The 19,509-nt window shown below is 44.7% G+C and overlaps 1 protein-coding gene across 2 annotated transcripts in view; it reads right to left on the minus strand.

The window, feature by feature from the left end:
* HNF1A (HNF1 homeobox A) overlaps positions 1–19,509 on the minus strand; it is a 26,805-nt gene continuing 7,296 nt past the window's right edge. The window contains exons 2-10 of one of the 2 annotated variants that reach the window (XM_072600241.1): positions 9,960–10,159; positions 8,471–8,657; positions 7,409–7,644; positions 7,086–7,249; positions 5,078–5,279; positions 3,292–3,483; positions 2,718–2,839; positions 2,525–2,618; positions 1–1,252 (exon numbers count right to left, since the gene is read on the minus strand). In XM_072600241.1, coding sequence (XP_072456342.1) covers positions 1,125–1,252; positions 2,525–2,618; positions 2,718–2,839; positions 3,292–3,483; positions 5,078–5,279; positions 7,086–7,249; positions 7,409–7,644; positions 8,471–8,657; positions 9,960–10,159 — 1,525 coding nt within the window. In that variant the 3' untranslated portion in view covers positions 1–1,124. Of the gene's footprint in view, positions 1,253–2,470; positions 2,619–2,717; positions 2,840–3,291; positions 3,484–5,077; positions 5,280–7,085; positions 7,250–7,408; positions 7,645–8,470; positions 8,658–9,959; positions 10,160–19,509 lie in introns of both variants that reach the window. The other variant, XM_072600242.1, reaches the window with a different exon arrangement.

The following is a 19,509-nucleotide window of genomic DNA, read 5'->3' on the forward strand; positions in this document are numbered from 1 at the left end:
TGAAAGTTAAATATATATGTATTTATAGGCTCACCCCCTGCTTGGGAGCAAGCAGCAGATTTATGTCCTGTTCAGGAGTCAGAGACCCAGGCATCCCTACCAGCAGAGCCCTCTGCCTGGAGAGGATGGACAGCTGAAGTCTCTGGACTGGTGCCCACTCTGCCTGACTGGCGCTGCCTCCCCAGGCCAGTCCGGTTTCCACCACCACCATCGCTACCCCCCACCCTTAGGAACCCCCAGAGGTCTCCCCCATAGGATGTCACCAGGGCCCCAGGGCATCTGGCAGAGCTACAGATAGTGGATGGGGGAGATGGGGAAGCAGGGCCACCCTCCCCCAGGTGAGCCAGGTCAGCAGGTTGACATCTACAGAAGTGCCCAGTACAAAATACTGTGGCCCAAAGGAGAGAGGAAAACTCAGCTGGAAGAGAAGCCCTCCAAAAGCCTGCTACCAGACCAACCACTGGCAGCTCAGTTACAGCAGACAAGATGGCCAAGCAATGGGGCTGAGGAGGGGGTCCTGAATGGCCATCCTTTTGCTTGCTGCTGGGAACTCTCCCTAGAGGGGCCAGAGCAAAGTTTACTGGCCAAGGGGTGAACAGGAGGGCACCTGTGATGCGTGAGAGCTGCATCCTGCCCTTCCCCATGCCTTTGGTTTGACTGATGCTGGCCAGTGAGGCTGAGCTTGGGGAAATTGGGTGAGCCCCGAGAACCCTAGATTCAGGTAGTGGGGCAAGGGGAAAGGAGAGCTCCAGGCTGAGGCAGGGGGTCTTGCTGGGGTCCCAGCTCTGCCGTCCACAGTGGCCCAAGGAGCACTGACATCTTCATCCCCTGGGCCTCAGTTTCCTCCTCTGTAAAATGATGACTTCCAGGTCCCTTCTAGCACTAACATTCTATGACTTAGGTGTTGTCTCAAGGCCCTGGTCACCCTTCGAAGCTGGCAGAGGAGAGTTGGGGAGTTGAGGTCCCCAGGATTCCTTCTGGGATTGGAGTTTTCCCAAGGGTCCTTGTCCTGCTGTGGCAGCAGAGGTCTGAGGAGGCCAAGAGGGCTCTGGCTCCCCTCACTCCTTTCAGCAGGCAGTGCCCCTACCCGACAGAGCCCTGGCCCCAGAGGCTGGTTGCCATGGTTACTGAGAGGAAGATGCCATGTGTGTGGAGATGAAGGTCTCTATGACGCCATGGTTGGAGGACAGGAGCTGGCTATGACTGCTGGTGGACTCTGAGCCCTGGTACAGCACCAGGCTGCTGGAGGAGACTGCGGAGGAGAGGAGAAGGCCAGTGAGCTGGGCCTCCCAGGCAGGATCTAGTACGGCCCCTCCCCCATCACACAGATGGGGAGACTGATACCCAGTGAAGCAACCTCCCCAAAGGGACACAGTATAAATGACAGCGCCAGAACTTAATGATGGCACTGATGGGGAAGGTGATAACACCTTATATAGAGCCAGGCACTTGTATACTGTTTGATCCTCACAATAACCCTGGGAAATAGGTATGATTATCCTTATTTTACAGATGAGGGAACTGACTTGTCCAAGGTCACACAGTTATTAAATATCTGAGGCTGGATTTGAACTCGGAGCTTCTGATGCCAAGCCCAGAATCCACTTCCTCTGAGGGCAACCATTTGCCTGATGGGCTATGAAGTACTTCCTGAGGTAGGCAGCCCAGTGGGGCAGTGGATAGAGTGCTGGAGTGGGAAACAGGAGGATCTCAGTTCAAATCCAGCCACGGACACTAACTAGCAACGTGACCTTGCACAAGTCACCTAATGCTTGTCGGCCCCAGTTTCTCATCTGCAAAATGAGGAGATGAATAATAATGACACGTACCTCCCAGGGTGATTGTGAAAGGTGCTTTATAAACCTTTAAGCACTATGTGAATAGCACCTAGCAAATGCTAGGACAGTCTCCCAGGGCCTCAGTTTGCACGTCTGCAGTATCAATGGGTTAAATTAGATGATGTCTAGGGTCCCTTCTAGCTCAGAATCTGTGACCCAGCCTGCCCCCGCTTAGACCCCCATTTGGGGAAGGTTGTTCTCTCCTCTGCTCCCCTTCCCCCGCCCCTACCTGAGGTGGCTCAGTAGATAGAGGGCTGGAGTCAAAAGACTAGCTGTGTGACCCTACACAAATCATATGACCTCTCCCAGCCTCAGTTTCCCCATCTGTAAAATGGACAGTTTGGCCTGTGGTCTCTGAGATCCCTCCTAATTCCTGTTTTTTTCCCTTTCTTCTCTAGGTTTCCTGGGATTTGGAGCCAGACTGGACCTGAGAGACCACCAGTCCAGCCTTCTCCTTTTATGGATGAATAACTGACTTGCCCAACGTTATCTTGTTGGGAAGGAAATCAGAGTAAGAATCTGAATCCAGGTCTTCTGACTCTCCCCAACCCTAGACTGCCTCTTCCTTCCCAGCAAACATCTGCACACTAGGTGATCCCACCACAGGGACTAGGGTGGAGAGGTGGGCCAGCCCCCTCTAGCTGGACTGGTGCTGAGGCAATGTCCCTGCTGCAGGTCCTGGATACCTGGGTCCTGGCTGGGGATGTGGATGGTCGAAGCCTGAGATACTGGCGTGTGTAACCCGGACTCGCTAGGGGTCTCAGAGTCTGAGCTGAAGACCTAAGGCAGAAGAGACACCGAGTCATAGGAGTTTGAGGGCAGCTAAGGCCGGAGAACTTTGGACAGTGACCATAGGCTGCCCTCCCCTCTCAGCTTTACCTGCTTGGTGGGCGTCAGGCTGGCAAGTGCACTGAGATTGGCAGTATCAGTGATGAGCATGGTCTGGGGGAGGAGGCCAGTGTGTGTGTACTGAGTAACATCAGGTTTGTGACTGTAGAGGGCTGTGGAAGAATATAAGTGAAAAGAGAAGTTACATAAAACACAGGAACCAGGGACCCTAATTTATCTGGGCCACACTTAGCTGGAGACTCCGTGTCTTTTCTGAGCAGATCCAAGCAATGGCCCAAAGAGGTTTCTGCTTACAGAGAGATGGAGGTGTAGATAAACTGCAAAGCACGATGCTTTGATGTGTGAATGACCATGCCTAAAGTAAATTAGCAATGTGGTCATTTGTAGTGCTTCAAACTTGGTCTGCAACTAAGAGTCCAGTATCCCAGTGTCAGAGCAGAGGACTGACCTAAGTGGGAAAGGGCACCTCTCATCCCTGAGACTCATGAGGGCTGGGATTGTCCAACCCTCTCCCACAACCATCACTATGGGGCTCAAGCTGGGGAGTGTAGAAAGGAAGTGGAGTGGACTCTGCAGGGTGGAGGGACAGGACCAGGCCCCTTACCATGAGGACTCTGCAGCTGAGCCATGGTAGCCATGAAAGGGCTCTGGGCCATGTGGCCCTGCACCTGTTGCATGAGTGGCTGTTGATAGGAGGGATGCAATGGCTGGGAGAACTGGACAGGCTGCAGAGTGGTCAAGCTGCTGCCCATACTGTTGATGACAGGTACGCTCTGGGCCTGGCTGGAGGCTAAGCCTAGAACACAGATGGGAAGAAACTAGAACCCGTTTCCCCATTCCCCTTCTGCCCTCATGTCCAGCAGGAGGTCCAGGTGCATCCAAGCACTCTGGGTCAGAGGCTAGAACCCAAGGGGCCCTGCAGGGTTTGGGGCTCGACTCTTGTTAATTTAGGTAATATAATCTAATATCATCTATAAAATTTAGGCATCAGTACTAGTCTCCCTCCACTCTCTCCACTTTCCAAATTGTCCTTCATATAGCTGCCAAAATTGTTTTCGTAAGGCATAAACCAGACTAGGTCACTCCCCTGCTTAACTATCTGAAATGGCTCCCTATGTCTCCTAGGATAAATCCAAACGCTCTAGTCTGACATGTAAGACACTCCACAGTACAGACACAACCTCTTTTTTTTCCAGTCTTTTCTCTCATTACCCCCTTTCATTGCTGTCCCTCAACTGTCCTTAGAGTAGTTTGCTGAGGCAGCGCTCCTTGAAGGCATCCTCTTTCATCTCTGCCTATTGAAATCATAGAATTTTAGAGTTTGGAGACAACCTCCGAGACCACTTACGACAGCCTGATGCCCACCTGAGGAAGAGTATCATCTGCCTCATACCCAACAAGGACATGGCAGCTTTTCGGATCCTGGAAGACTGCCTTCTTCTACAGATTCTCTAACTGACCCCCACGTGACATGAGAAATTCAAGGCCTTTTGACTCCTTTCTCCCTAAACCATGAAGACCAGGACTCAATGGTCCTCCATATACAAGCTGGTCCAGGCAGCATCCAGAAGAATAGGTACCTCTTCATTCTTGGACACCAGGACATTTTGGATGCAGCTCAAGTTCTCACCAGCTTGGCTGGCCCATATCACACCTGGCTGTCCTTCTCTACCGAGGTCAGCATGAAAAGCTCTTCCCTGAAGTCTGCTGGGAGTCTCCTCTCTCAAGATGTCTCTAAGGCCCTTTATCTAGATTTCTCATGGATAATTACAGAATTTGTGTCCATTGAGTCCAGTCCAGATTTGAGTAAGAACCTCAGCTTCCCAACAAATCATCATCCAACCTTTGCTCAAAGGCCTCCAAGGACTCCCTCATTTTACAGATGGGGAAACAGAGTCAGGATTCTAACTCAGGCCCACTAACGTCTGACCCACAGTACTCCACCATCCCTGTTTTCTGAGAATTTACATCGGAACCTTGTGTCCTAGGACCTCTGGAAGACTGGGGAGGACAATGGTGGATTCCCTATTTGAGGAAATCACCCTTTCCAAGCATTTCCTTCCTCCCAGGTATCAGAAACGAGAGTTTTTATGGAGTAATGGAAAGCACATTGGCCTGGGAATGAGGGGTCCCAGCTCTTCTGTTAGCTTCCTGTGTGACTTGGGAAAAGTCACTTCTAATCCATGGGCTTCCATTGCATCATCTTTAAGAAGAGAACTTGGTCTCTACAACCCCTCCCAGCACTGACATCTCCTGTTCTAAGTCCCCTCCCAACTCTGGCATTTCCCTGTTCTAAGGGCCCCCCAGTTATGATAGTCTACATTTAGCTAGCTAGACCCTTGAGACCATGTCTCTCCTGCTCCATTCCGCTCACCCTGACCCCAGCTTACCAATGACCAAAGTAGAAGCTCCTGTGTTGGTGAAGGTGGGTCCCAAGGAAGAAGGCTCGCCTGCCCCAATGGCCATGACCCCAGGGAGTGAGGCCATGATCAGGTTCTGGGGCTGCTGATTGATCCCTGGGGGCATTGATTCTAAATTGTGCAGGGCAGTCAGGGTGCTGACAGGGGGAAGGGTCCCCCCAGATGCTGAGACCTGCACAGGAGGAGAAAGAGTCAGCATTACAATCAATATGGGGAACCACCAAGATGGGAGCTGGGAGGGGCCAGCTCAGAAAACCCCAAGGAGGTACACCTGCCACCATCTCCCCATCATCCCTTCCTCCTTCATTTGGAAGACAGTGTGCCTACAAGAGTGTGGTTTCTCCCAGGGGCGCTGGCTCAATGCAGGTCTCTAGCCCTAGTCTGGGTCTACCCCACCCTTTAATGGGGTTTCTCTTGAAGGGAAGAAGGGTCCAGTAGAAAGAGCACTAGATTTGGAGTCATGAGACTTGAGTTCAAACTCCTAACCCTAAATGCTAACTACCCATGTGACGCTGGATGAATCACTCCCCTCTAGGCCTCAGTTTCCTTATCTGTGAGGAGTTAGATTCTGTGTTCTTGTTGTTCAGTCATACTGCCTCTCAATGACCCCATCTGAGGTTTTCTTGACAGAGATACTAGAGTGGTTTGTCATTTCCTTCTCCAGCTCATTTTACAGGTGAGGAAACTGAGGCAAACAGTCAAATGACTTGCCCAGGGTCACACAGCTAGCAAGACTGGATTTGAACTCACAAAGATGAGTCTTTCTGACTCCAGTTCCAGTGCTCTGTGCACTATGGTGCCCCCTAGTTGCCCTCTGTGTACCTTAGAATCCCTTCTATCTCACAACCTTATGAAACAATGACTTGCTTCGTCCTGATTCCTGTTGTTGACGCTCACTAGCTTTGCGACTGTAGCCAAGTCATTTCAGTTCTCTGGACTTCTGTGTCATTATCTCTAATATGAGAATGATCATCCTTTTCACCTCACCCTTCCCAGGGCCGTTGGGAGGAAGGTGCTCTTTCAAATTAGAAAGGACATTTTTGGGAGACACAGTGTGTGTTCAAGTCCCACTTCTGCCGCATACTGCCCATGTGACACCGGATCAGTCACTCTCCGTGCTGCTATGTTGCAGCGTAGGTGCTCAGTCTGTGTTACCGGAGGGAAGCCCTCACCAGAAGCTCTCTATGGGGATGCATTCACCAGTCAGATAATCTGCTTCTCTTGAAGCTATTTCTATTCTATCATTTATTTGTTTTTATGTTTATATATTTATACTTATATTAAAAATTATAATTTTTAAATTTGTCTTCCATAATTATTATTGCTTTGGTGGCAGCCCCCATGTAGGGCAGCTGAGGAGACTCAGCCCCCAGCCTCTTTGCTTCTTTCAGAGAGCAGGAACAGGTTGCCGAACATAGGAATGGTCCCACCTGGGCACAAGCCAATAGATTCGAGTAAGCTCTTTGGGCTTGTACTGTTTCATTTGTTATCTTTTTTTCCCTTAGCACAGCTAGAATACCACTTAACAAAGCTTGTTGATTCATTGAATGACTAAGTAAATGAATGATTGATTGTTGCTGTTGATAACTGGATCTACAGACCCCAGTAGAATGGAAGTTCCTTAAGAGTAAGTACTGGATTGCACACATAGTGACTTGCACACACTAGGCTCTTAAATGTTTGTCCAATTGAATTGAACTGATAATCTGCCAAGGAGGTTATCCAGGACTGGAAAAAGGCTTCCTTCCATAAGGATCATCATGATCTAAGGGAAAGAATGAGATACTGGCACAGAACTGCGCCAGCTCCCCTCTCTGAGCCTCAGTTTTCTCATCTGTAAAATGATGAAACCTACCTCAAAGCAGTATCATGGGCACACCAACTGACCTTATTTATTCCTGGAGGAGGGGAAGGGGAAGGCAGTGGTCCTGGCGACCAGAGAGGCTAGAAAAAGGGCCCCAGATGAGCCGGGACTCACCAGCTTAGCATCAGTGCTGAGCAGGCTGTGGCTGGGCTCCAGGCCTGGGGGGGATATCTGGTGCAGGACTGTGGGAGCTGTTACCATGCTGCCCCCTCCGTGGCCACTGCCCCCTGATGATTCTGCCTCGCTAGTTGGCTGTTGGCTGTAGCGTACACCTGGAGCTGGGGCAGAAAGGGTGAAGATAAAACCCCCTTCGTCACCACCCTTCCCTATGTCCTTTCCCAATTCATTCATCCTTCCCCCCACTCGTGCCCACTTCCTCTATACAAAGGTAAGTCCCCCGACACCCCACCCCTGCATCACCACCAGTCAGCACTTACCATGGACTTTGCTGGGGGAGATAGAAGGTGGGGGGAGGCCAGGGGAGCCGTGTGCTGACAGTGAAGGACCAGGACCAGGCTGGGGCCCACTAAACGTGTCCATGGCTAATTTATGGCGGAAGGCCTCTTCCTTCCGACGATTGGCAAACCAGTTGTAGACACGCACCTCAGTGACCAGGTTAGAGCCCAAGCCCTGGGCCTGTGATGGAGAGACCCCTCTCTGGATACACTCAGCCCTGTGGGGTCATCACCCAGACTTTGGTGAGCTTGGCAGGAGGGAAGGGCAGGAGAAGAGGGGTCATCCCCCCCCACCAAGCTGTCCTTAGATAGAAGCCTCATTGCTGGAGCCCCTCACTCCTTTCACTTCTGGAGATTCTCAGAATCGTCAAAGTTTAGCATGGGAGAGAACCTCAGAGGTCATCTCATCTAACCCTAATCCAATCAGGAAGTGCCCCGCCCCCCCCTACCCACACACACACACACACACACAAAATGTGTAGCCTTGGGAAGAAAATCCAGAGTGAGGAGGAAAATCCATTGCTTCCTAAGGAAGACCAGGATTGCTCTCATGGTCAGGAAGTTTTCTTTTATAGTAAGACAACAACTATATTTTAATAACTTCCTCCCAATGCTCCAGGTTCTGTCTCTGGGGCCAAACAGAGCAGTCTTAACCTTAGATCATCAGGGCAGCTACAGCCTAGGACTATCCACCAACAAGTTCCCATCCAGGGACAGGAAAATTGTTGGCTAACTCCAGGGTACCCCTCAGAGGAGTAGGAGGAAGCCCTGCTTTCTCCCCAGAAGACAAACAGGCAGGCTATCAAACAGTGTCAATACTCCATGCTGAGTTTGGGGGTGGGGAAAAGGAGACAGGGAGAGACAGGAACAAAGCTAGAGAGATCCCAAGATTAGAAATTAACTTCATTTGAATCTGTACCTGGCATGTTCTGGAAAAATGTTCCTTCCTAGGGCTCAGATGATATCTGGGTCAGCACCAGGGACAGGGACAGGAAAGGAGATAGAGGGAGGGCTTTCAGGTCCTTGAGCCACCCAATGCTTTACCTGTTACACTCCTCCACCAGAGCTTCCCTCTCCTCTTTGCTAGGGTTCTTCTGCCTCTCATATGCCTGGAACAGGATCTGCTGAGAGGCCGGACCCCACTTGAAACGATTTCTCCTCCCCTTCTTGGTGGGCAGCTCATCTCCCATGGGCTCTTCAGCTAGTACGCCTTGTCCCGCATGAGTGAATTCTGTGGGTATATGGAGCAGACCCTAGACCATGGGCCCTGGGTCTCTATTTGCCCTCCACTACCTGTGGTCATTTGAATAAAGTGGATATCTGCCCACCCTTTTCCTGAAAGCCCAGGAGACTGGATAGGCCACCTCTAGAGAGAGGACCTAACTCTTCTGCTCCCCCCTAGAAGAGGGATAAGCAACCACCAGTTAAGAGTACTATAAATAGTTTCTGGACAGTGGGTTTGGGCTGTAGGGACACAGAGCCATGCCCTGAGGCCTATTGATTCTTAGCCCCTATCTCCCAAACTGCCCTAGGGAAAGAGAATGGGCAATATTCACTTGAAGGACAAGAAAGAGCTCCCAGTCTCCAAATATCCTGCCCCTCCACTCCCCATTGTTTCATTTGCTGGCCTCTCCGGCCAAGTACTTCACATTTATTTGTACCATGTGCCAGGCAACTAGGTGGCATAGTAGATAGAACTCTGGGCTTGGAGTCAGGAACATCTGAGTTCAGATCCTGCCTCAGACATTTAGCTATGTGACCCTGGACGGGTCATTAAACATCTCAGTCTCAGTTTCCTCATCTGTAAAATGAAGATAATAATAGCACCTGCCTCATAAGATTGTTGTGAGGATCAAATTGAAAAACATATTAAAGCACTTTGTGAATCTTAAAGCTCTATTATAAGTGCTACCTGGTATTATTATATATAGTTATCTCTTCCATATCATAACTTTTCCATCGTGGATTCAATATATCACAGGTCAGCATAAGAAATTAAACGGAAATTTGGGAGGAGTTTTGTAGAAGGCACAGATGACATGTGAAGGCCAGCAGATAACCAAAAAAGTTTAGAAACTCAGAAATGCATAAAATATATGTATAGTACTGTATAATATCAGCATATTTTATCTTTTAATACCATAATAATTCAGACTCCTTCTCTGGTACGAAAGGAGAGCCAAAAAATTTTATGCAGATTTTCCAGGTCATGGGGGCACTGTACCCCCTAATCCCTATGTGTGGAAGGGATAACTATAATTATATGTATACATGTTGTCTCCTCACCACCACCCCACTCCCATCAAATAAAATCTCCTTGAAAGCAGGGACTGCTTCCTTTTGGTCATATCCTCAACACCTAACACAATTTCTGGCACATAGTAGGTACTTAATAAACACTCATTGATTTGGTTAATGTTGGATATTATCTCTCTCTACTTTCTCCCCTCTGCCCCCCTCACACACATACATAATGTAAGCAAAAAGTTCAGGGCATCATACAAACATGAAGATGCCAGTGGTTGTTACTTACGCTGGGCCACCTCCCGCTGCTTGCGGACATACCAGGTATACAGGGCAGCCCGCTTTTGAGTCTTCATGGGGGTGCCTTTGTTGAGGTGCTGGGATAGGTGGGACTGGTTGAGGCCAGTGGTGTCCACAACCTCCCTCTGGGGAATGTTGTGCTGTTGAAGGTAGGATTTGACCATCTTTGCCACACGCCATGGGTCCTCCCTGGAAAGGGTAGAAAATTAATATAGCAGGCTTGGGGAGATGGACTCCAGGAAGGCTATCCCTGGCAACCTCTAAGTCTTTACTGGGGTCCCTTGGGGCCCGCTTATCCTGGGAAGTGAGGAAATTGATGGAATTAGGACAGCAAGTGGTTAATGGTAAAAATTGAGTGAACCACACTGACTTCATCTTGTGACATTCGGGAGCTAACTCAGTTCCCTTTCTATCCAATTATGGTCCAGCCCAACTTCTGTCTTACGAGAAAACTTTATTCAATTGTGGGAATTAGGAGCAAACTTTATTGTATTGTTTTAACCCAACTCTGCATGGCTGGGAAGCTGGACCCCTTCTACCTGCTGCTTAGAGACCATTAACTAAGGAGCTCAGTTACGCTGACCAGAAACCCAGTCAGACCCAAAGATTGAGGCAAGGAATTTCTCACGATTATATATCTCAAGCAATCCATATCCGAAAACTGGCCCCGTATTGAGCACTCAGTTATTGTTTTCATGTTTCCTTGATTGTTTACAGACACTTAGGGGAAGTGGGACTCCTCTTTTTCTGATTTCAGGGAACTGCACATGTTCATTCTCCCCCTCCCAATGTAGAAAGTCCCTTGTCTTTCCTCTAATTAAAAATCAAATTACCTAATGTATGCTGGTTAATTGTTTTTTTAATTAATTAGCCTTATTTGATTAATTGCTTTTAATATATAAAAATCTCTCCCTCCTGTATTTAGGGTCCAGACCTAAGCCTGGTTTGTTAGGCAATTGCTATGCAATGTTTAAAAAATCAAAATGTTCAGAAACTCAACCCTTTGTTCCCTCGATCATTGTGGTAGGCAGGTATGTGCTCACACAACCATTAGAAATTTATAAAATGAGCTAAAACGGGGGCAAAATACCCTGGGCATACTATGAACTTAATTCTTTTCAGCCTGATGTCCTATGCTCCTAGATCTCCATTGTCTGTCCTGCAACCCAAGAATTGCAATTCACAACATTGACTCTTGATACTCAAGATTGCAAGACAGTCATCAAAGAATCATGAGTAATAATCACAGGATTAGACCAGCTAAGGCAGGAGCATGGTTAAGGTATTTTTTATTTTCAAAGTTTAAAAAAAAAGTTCATTCTAAACCCATGAAATCAGAAAGTCTGAACATCAGAAGGGACCTCAGCAGCCACCCACTCTAGACCACACCTGCCCAAGAGTTCCCTCTACAACTCCTCCAAGAGCTCAAATCCTTCTGCTTGAAGAGTCCATTACCTCCCAAGGCAACCTAGTCCCACTTGGGACTGCTCTAATTATTAGGGAGTTTTCCTTAGCATTCACCCTAGTTTCTTCTACATCTTTCATGCATCATTCCCGATTCTCCCCTCGGAAGTCAAATAGAACAAATTAAGTCTCTTCTAAATGACAATCTTTCAAATACTCAGTTGTCACATAGCACGCCTCCTGCCTCTTGGTGAAGAGATAGATATAGAATAAGGCATGTATTCTTATTCTTGGACAATAAGTTAATTTATTTTGCCTAATGGCCCATTAGCTACCAAGGAAGGTTCTAATGGTGATGGGGTGGGGGAGTTATCAGTAAATGACAGTCATATGACAAAAGAACTAAATAAAATTATTAAATTTTAAAATTATAAATTTTTTTAAAAGTTGTCATGTGTCCTTTCCTAAGTTTTCTCTTCTCCAGATTAAAACTTTCCTAGTTTTACAAATATTATCTCATTTAATCCTCATGATAATCTTAGGAGATAATGTCATTCTTATTCTCATTTTAGACATGAGGACACCAAGGCAGGCAGAGGTGAAGTGACTTGTGCAGGGTCATACAATTAGTAAATATCTGAAAAAGCCTTTGACCTCAGGTCTTCCCTACTCCAGGTTCAGGTCTTTATCCATTGCCTTTTCTTTGGAGTTTGCTCACGTAGAAACTTTTTGTCCAGTTCCTGTCCTACCACAGTATTGACTTAAATTGACTTTGCAGTCTATTAAAAACCCCAAGATATTTTTTTACATGTACTACTATCGAGCCATCTATCTCCTGTCTTATACTTTTCCAGTGAATTCTTTGAACCCACATGAAAGAATTGACATGCTTATTACATTTCATTTTATTGGATTTAATCCATCGTTCTAGTTGCCAAGATCTGTTTGGATCCTGACCCCTGTTCAACCCCAGTGTTTGGGTTATTTGATTAACTGAGGTTTGATTTTTATAGATAAATGTATCTATGTGTATATTTATGTGTTTCATCTATAAATATATGTATATAGGTAAATATGTATGTTGTGTGTATATATACATACATGCACAAACCTATATACACTAATGTACACTTAGGTACAGGCATATTAAATTTAGAATATGTTATTTTCTGATGGACCACTAGATGGCACAGAGAATAAAGTTATCAAGTCTGGACTCAGGATTTATCTTCCTGAGTTCAAATCTGACCTCAGACACTTCCTAGCAGGGTGACCCTAGGCAAGTCACTTCACCCTTTTGCCTCAGTTTCCTCATCTGTAAAATGAGCTGGAGAAGGAAGTGGCAAATCACTCCAGTATCTTTGCCAAGAGAACTCCAAGTGGGGTCACAAACAATCAGACACAATTGAAAACAACTGAACATGTTGTCATCTGATCTTTGAGCATCTTTTTTCTCCTTCTATCTTTTCTCTCTTCTCTTTCCCCCTGAGTGGAAGCAATAGTTTAAGGACTTTGAGATCCTTTCCTCTTTGATAATCCCTTTTTAGAGATTCTGAGCAAAGGAGTATTTTTCTATTTGTTTCCTTCTTTGTCCCGCTTTTTATTTTTCATCTATCTGCCTTGTAGAATCTCTAGCTTCTTTCCAAGTCCATCCCAGGTGGCACACCTCCTGAGGCTTTCCCTGAGTTCCCTGGCTGTTTTCTTTTGAAATTAATCTTTATATTTACTTACCTGTGTATATTTTTTATCCCCCTCTCAGTAGAACGTCTGTTCTCTGAGGGCAAGGGGGCTGTTATGTTTCAGGGGGGGTTATGTTCCCAGGACCTTAGCACAGCTGAGGATAAATATATGCTTGTTGAATTGAATTGAATCTGTTTTTCTCTCCTCCTTTTATCTCTACATCCAAGGTACTGGCCCATTAAGAGGAAGACAGGGATGAGTGGATATGGGAAACTGAGAGGACAATTTTAATTGGCTGATTCTTAGATCCTTCTTTCCTTGGATTTTAATAAGGTCAGTGTTCCCTATTATAATTAAACAGCTAAATAAATTGTGGTATATAACAACAACTCTGGTTTTCTGAAAGCTAAGTATTTCAAGAACACTTTATAAAGAGTTTTCCAGGCTCAAACTATATTATAAAGCAGCAATTATCAAAACATTTAGTACTGGTTAAAAAATTTAAAAAAGACTAGAACAGACTGGACAAGGGAGAATCAAAACCAAGGGATCTCAGTAATGCAGTGCTTGATAAACCTGAACCCATGAATTGCTTAGGAAAGAACTCTCTATGTGATAAGTACTGCTGGGAAAACTGGAAAGCAGTCTGGCAGAAATTAGTCTTAGACAAGCATCTTATAACATACTCTACAGTACAATCTAAATTGATACACAGCTTGAATAAAAATTAAAATTGGAAAAGAAGCAGATCATATGGCTTTTACAGCTTTGAGTAAGAAACTGATTCTTGAACAAAAATTAGACAGAAACAATTTACAGAAGATAAAGTAGATAATTTTGACTGCTAATGCAGTTAGCCCCTGATGCAGGAAGAGAAATGGTGGCGGCTCAAGCAGATGACAATGGAGAAAATAGATATCCCAACCCTTCAGAGTACTCTGGAATGCCAAAAGAAGATGTAGCCTGGCTGATTCTTGGAAAGAAAGTCAGAGCATTTATGTTATACAAATAAAGAGGATAAAATGTTCATATCCTTTGATCCAGGGATTGCACTGATACGCATATACCCCAAGAAGATTATTGATTTTAAAAAAATCTCCATCTACACAAAAATATTTATAGTACTTCTTTTCTGGTAAGAAAGAACTGGAAGTAAAGTAGAGACCCATGGATTGGAGAATGACTAAATCGATTGTGGTACATGACTGTAATATAATATGACTGTGCTGTAAAAATGGATAAATATAATGAATGGAGAGAAGCCTGGAAAGACGTGAATTGATGCAGAGTGAAGTAAACAGAGCCAAGAAAACAATATACGTAATGACCACAACAATGTAAATGGAAAGGACAACAACAGAACAATCAAAAATGAATATTACTGAATTACAGGGAACTATTCTGGTACCCAAGAAGACATATGAGAAAAACATCTCCCTCCCCCCACTTCTTGGTAAATGTGGGGTGGAGGGTAGAATCCACAGTTATGGAACATTACATTCCATACAGATTCTTTTTTCAATTGTCTGTGGATGTGTTGTATCTTAATCATATTTGCAGAATCCCAAATTGCTTTCCAGAATGGTTGGACTAATCCACCAACAACGTATTAGTGTTCATGTCCTTCCACAATCCTTCAGATGTTAGCTATTCCAATCTTGAGTTATTTTTTTGCCAATTTGCTAGGTCAGACCTCAGGGTTATTTTTACTTGCATTTCTCCCTTTTTTATTTTTCTTTTCTTTTCTTTTCTTTTTATTCTTTGTTATAATGGATGGCAGTTTGGGAAGGGAAAGAAGGGAAATTCAGAGGGAAAATAGAAGTAATGGAAAAACAAACGATGTCAAGAACATTTTATTTTTTTAAAGCTTGTGAAGTGCTATCTTCACTGTAACCTTAGGATATCAGTATCATTCTCCCCATTTTACAAATTAAACAACTGAGGCTCACAAAAGTTAAATTCCTTTCCCAGTATCACAGAGCTAGCTCTTGCTCTGAAATGTTAATGTACTGTTTTCATTTCATTTTGTTTTCTCTGTTTTTGGTCCAAATCTGTAATTTCATGGGAACAGGGAACTCTGGGTAAGTAATCTCCTTCTACCAATAGGCAACTTATCAGCAACCTATGTTCATAATAATGTATATTTATATTAAATTTATTAGTTATAAAATTATGAAATATTTATATTCATAATAATTTATACAGTGATTTAGGATTTTCACAGCACTTTGCATATTTCATTTGCTCCCCAGAGCAACCCTATGAGGTAGATATTATTCTTAACCCCATTTTACAGATGAGGCAACTGAGGTTGAGTGGTCAAGTGATTTGCCCAGGGTCATACAGCTTGTATATGTCAAAGATGAAAGTCTGAGGAAGACTGAGATCAGTTCTGTATCTACTATGACTCCCTGAAAGATGACAAGGATGAAGAAGAGACAAAAAATTATGGGAAAACTTATTTGAAGCAAGGAGAGTAAAGATCCTTTCGCAGAATCAAAATCAAGGTGCTGGCTTTGTATTTTAAAAATAGTCATAATAACAGCAACAAAATATGGAAAAACACATGGAATAAAAAGATTGGAAGGGACTCAGACACAAACAGAATATACTTATTCAAGGTTTGGTTTTTGTCAAAGTTAGCATACTTTGACAAAATCAAATTACGGATACGTTGGAATTTAGAGCTTTATGTATGATCTCAGTTTAGGAGTGCTTGAGTGTTTGTCTATGATTAATAAATTACTAATTTTAAAAATAACTCCCCCAAAAAGTCTTCTCTGAGGTGCCAGAGCCTCCAGCTCTCCACCTTTCTATGTCTCTTCAAACCTGTCCTCTAACTTCTGTCCTCTGAGGCCACCCTGCCTCCCCTCCTTCCCATACTGGCAGTGTTGACTCTGCAGTTGCCAGGGAAGGCGAGATGATAAGAAAGGGACAAAGTCCATTTCTGTGCTCCAGGTCAGGCAAACACCTTTATCTCCTCTCCACCCCAAAGCCAGCTGCCTTCAGTCCCAGTCCCTGCCTAGGACCAAGAAATCTTTTGTATTCTACAGTCTTGTCCTTTCCTCCCCCTTTGTCCTTTCCCATCTTTCTGAAAGAACAGAGCTCTTAGCTTAGGAGGTATGGAATGCTTTCTTCTTTGGACATGCCATTCTGGGGTCTCAGGTCAAAGAACTAGCTTTCTTTCCCTATCCCACAATCCTTTCTGACTCAGAATGAAAAGGGCTTTGTTCCAGGGCCCTGACACCTGGTAGGAGAGAGGCAGGTGTCACCCTTCCTTCCTTCAGTGACTGCCACAGTTTTACCTTGAGATCCTCCTACAATGAACTCTTTGTGGGATGGACTACACCCTCTTCTAGCACAACACACCCTTGGTTTGACTTTCCTCTAAACCAGAAGTGTCAAACTCATGGTCCCCAGGTATAAGCTGCCTGCACAACTCTAGAGAAAAGCTTGTACCAGATTGAAATGTAACCAGGAAATGTTCAACAAAATAAATTAGCAAGCAATGCAACATAAATAATGTTAGTTTGGGGTTTTCTACGTCAATATGGGACCAAAGAAATCACTTCTATGAGTCTAACAACTACCTACTCCCCCCTAAAAGTGCCTTTTTCCTAGGTTAAAAAAAGCTCATTTATGGCTCTCCTCTATCCATCTGACTTTCACCTTTTCTCTATCATAGTACTAGAGTTGAAGTCCCTTACTAGCTGGGTGAGTCTAGGGCAAATCACTTGAGCTCTCAGCCTCAATCTCCTTATCTATGAAATGGAGTGGGGGGTAATAATAGCACCTGTTTCACAGGTGTATTATGAGGATCAAATGAGGTTATATAAAATACCTTGAAAACCTTGAAGCTCTATATATAGGTTTACTATTATGGTTATGGTTACCTACACCCTATTGTTACAAAAACCTTATTTTATAGATGAACATCTCTCATATTCACTCCCTCTCCCCTCTGACACTGCCCCAACTGTGGTGCAAGTCCTCATCCTCTCATGCTTTGATTACTGCAACAATCTGTTGGTAGGTCTGCCTCAAGTAAGTCTCTCCCCACTCCAATCCATCTTCCATTTGCTTGCCAAAGTCAGACCTGACTACATCACCCCCCTACTCAATAAGCTTCATTGGCTCTCTCTCACCTCCATGATGAAACGCAAAATCCTCTCTTTGGCCAACTGGCCCCTTCCTATCTACCTTTTAGGTCTTCTTACACCATACATACCCCCATCTATCCAGTGACACCAGCCTCCTGACTGTTCCTTGCCTATGACCCTCCATCTTCCAACTACTAGCTTTTCACTGACTGTTCACCATACCTGGAACTGTCCCTCTTCCTCTCTATTTCCTGGTTTCCCTGACTTCATTCAAATCTCAACTAAAGCCCCATCTTCTGCAAGAAATCTTTCCCAATCCTCCTTAATCATAATTCCTTCTCTCTGAGACTATTCCCAATTTATTCTGTCTAGATCTCATTTGTACACAGTTGTTTGCATATTTTCTTCCCCAACAGACTGTGAGGTCCTTGGGATCAAAGACTGGATTTTTGCCTTCCTTTGAATCTCAGTGCTAGGTGTTTAAAAATGCTTCTTAACTTACCGAAGAAGAAACCAAAGCCCAGAGAAATTTAGTCATTTGGCCAACCTCACATTAGCAGAAACAGCTGGGATCTCAGTTCAGATCTCTCTACAGTGTTCTTTGCATTCACCATGGCACCTCTATAGATCTATGACCTGCTGAGGCCAGATCACAGGAGGGGAGAAATTTATACTGATCAATGACCAAATATAGACATCATTAACAAAGATTCTTCTTATAAACCAGCTTGAATTATTTGATTATGAAACTGGAAACCAGAATATTTGACATACAAGTGGTACATTGGTAAGAATTCTTCAACCATTTCATTGCTGGGTACAAGTGAAATCATAAGACATCAGTGAGAACAAGAGGGCTGTCCACCACTTCCATACAGTTTGTGCACAGGCAAAGTGCACTCTCTCTTCCAGTGTTCAGACCAGTATTAAAATTGACTAATTTCGTCATGGTATTGACTTCTATAATTCTTTCACTCATCCCCTCTTTAAAGAGCTAAATGGCAAACTATTCCATGGCACAGTGGACACCATAGAAAAGGTACTATGGGATATAGATAAGTCACAGATCTATGACATCATCTTCATAGCTGGTCCCACTCATATCCCTAAGACCCAGTAGCTCCCAAAGGACATCGTCAAGGGCAAGGCTGATGAGGTTGTTATTTATGGTGCAGCTTTCCAGGCCGCCATCTTGTCTGGGAAAAAATCTGAGAAGTTCAGGACTTGCTCTGTTGGTGTTCTTCCTTGGTATCAAAACTCTTGGTTCTCATCAAATCAATACAATATCATCCAAACAGACACTGGCCTTCATCACTTATTGAGACCTGTAGTGTGGAGTGCTCACTTAGGCTTATGAAAGTGAGAAAGCTATGATAAAAGCTAACAACCTCCTTGGCAAGTTTGAGCTCATAGGGTTCCCCCTCCTCCCCAAGGTGCTCCTTGGATTGAAATGACTTTGACATCAAAGCAAATGGCTTCCTCGATGTATCTACTGGAGAGAAGAGCACAGGCAGGAAAGTAAGGTCCCTGTCCACAAGGACAAAAGACCCCTGAACAAAGCAGACAGGAAACTCCTTGAGCTTTCTTTGTATCCTGAGTGCTTAGCCCAATGCCTAGCCCAGAATATGCATAAATGCCTATTGCCTGACTAATATTGAGCACAAAGTCCAGAAAGCTCAGAAATACAAGACTGAGCAACAGAGAGACATGGTGTCTTCCAACAACTCATTTCTACCAAAAGAATTCAACATGAAGACTGCAGTGGAGGATGAGAAACTTCAAGGCAAAACTGGTGATGAAGAAAAGAAGGGCACTACCAAAGGCAACCTAAAATGTGTAAATTCAGGGTCTTCTGAGTGTGCATATGGGAGAACCAAACAATACGGCACTTCTCCAAGGCTGTAACCAAGGGGAAGCACAATTCTTGTCTTTGAGAATAAAATCTATTTAAAATTAGTATCATAAGAAAAACACATTGTTGCTAGGTGATTTATCCAGTCCTAATATACTCTGTTCTAAGGTCCCTCCCAGCTCCAACATTCCCTTTTCTAAGACCCCTCTCAGCTCCAACATTCGCTGTCCTAAAGTCCCTCCCATCTCCAATATTCCCTGTTCTAATGACCCTCCCAGCTCTGACATCTTGTAAATCAACAAATTCTATGAAATGAAGTCATAATGAGGATTGATAACTACTCAAGAATTGGAAACAAAGGAAGTTCCTGTGGATTGTAAAATATTCACTAAACAAATAGTGGTACATGAAGCTCTACCTCCAGCCATATACAAGGCCCTCTCACTATCTTCTGCCAGCATGTGTGACCCTCTTCTTTCCCCTTGCCACGCTCCTAAAACAAT

Source organism: Notamacropus eugenii, chromosome 4 (genome assembly GCF_028372415.1).
Source record: "Notamacropus eugenii isolate mMacEug1 chromosome 4, mMacEug1.pri_v2, whole genome shotgun sequence".
Taxonomy (NCBI): Eukaryota; Metazoa; Chordata; class Mammalia; order Diprotodontia; family Macropodidae; genus Notamacropus; species Notamacropus eugenii.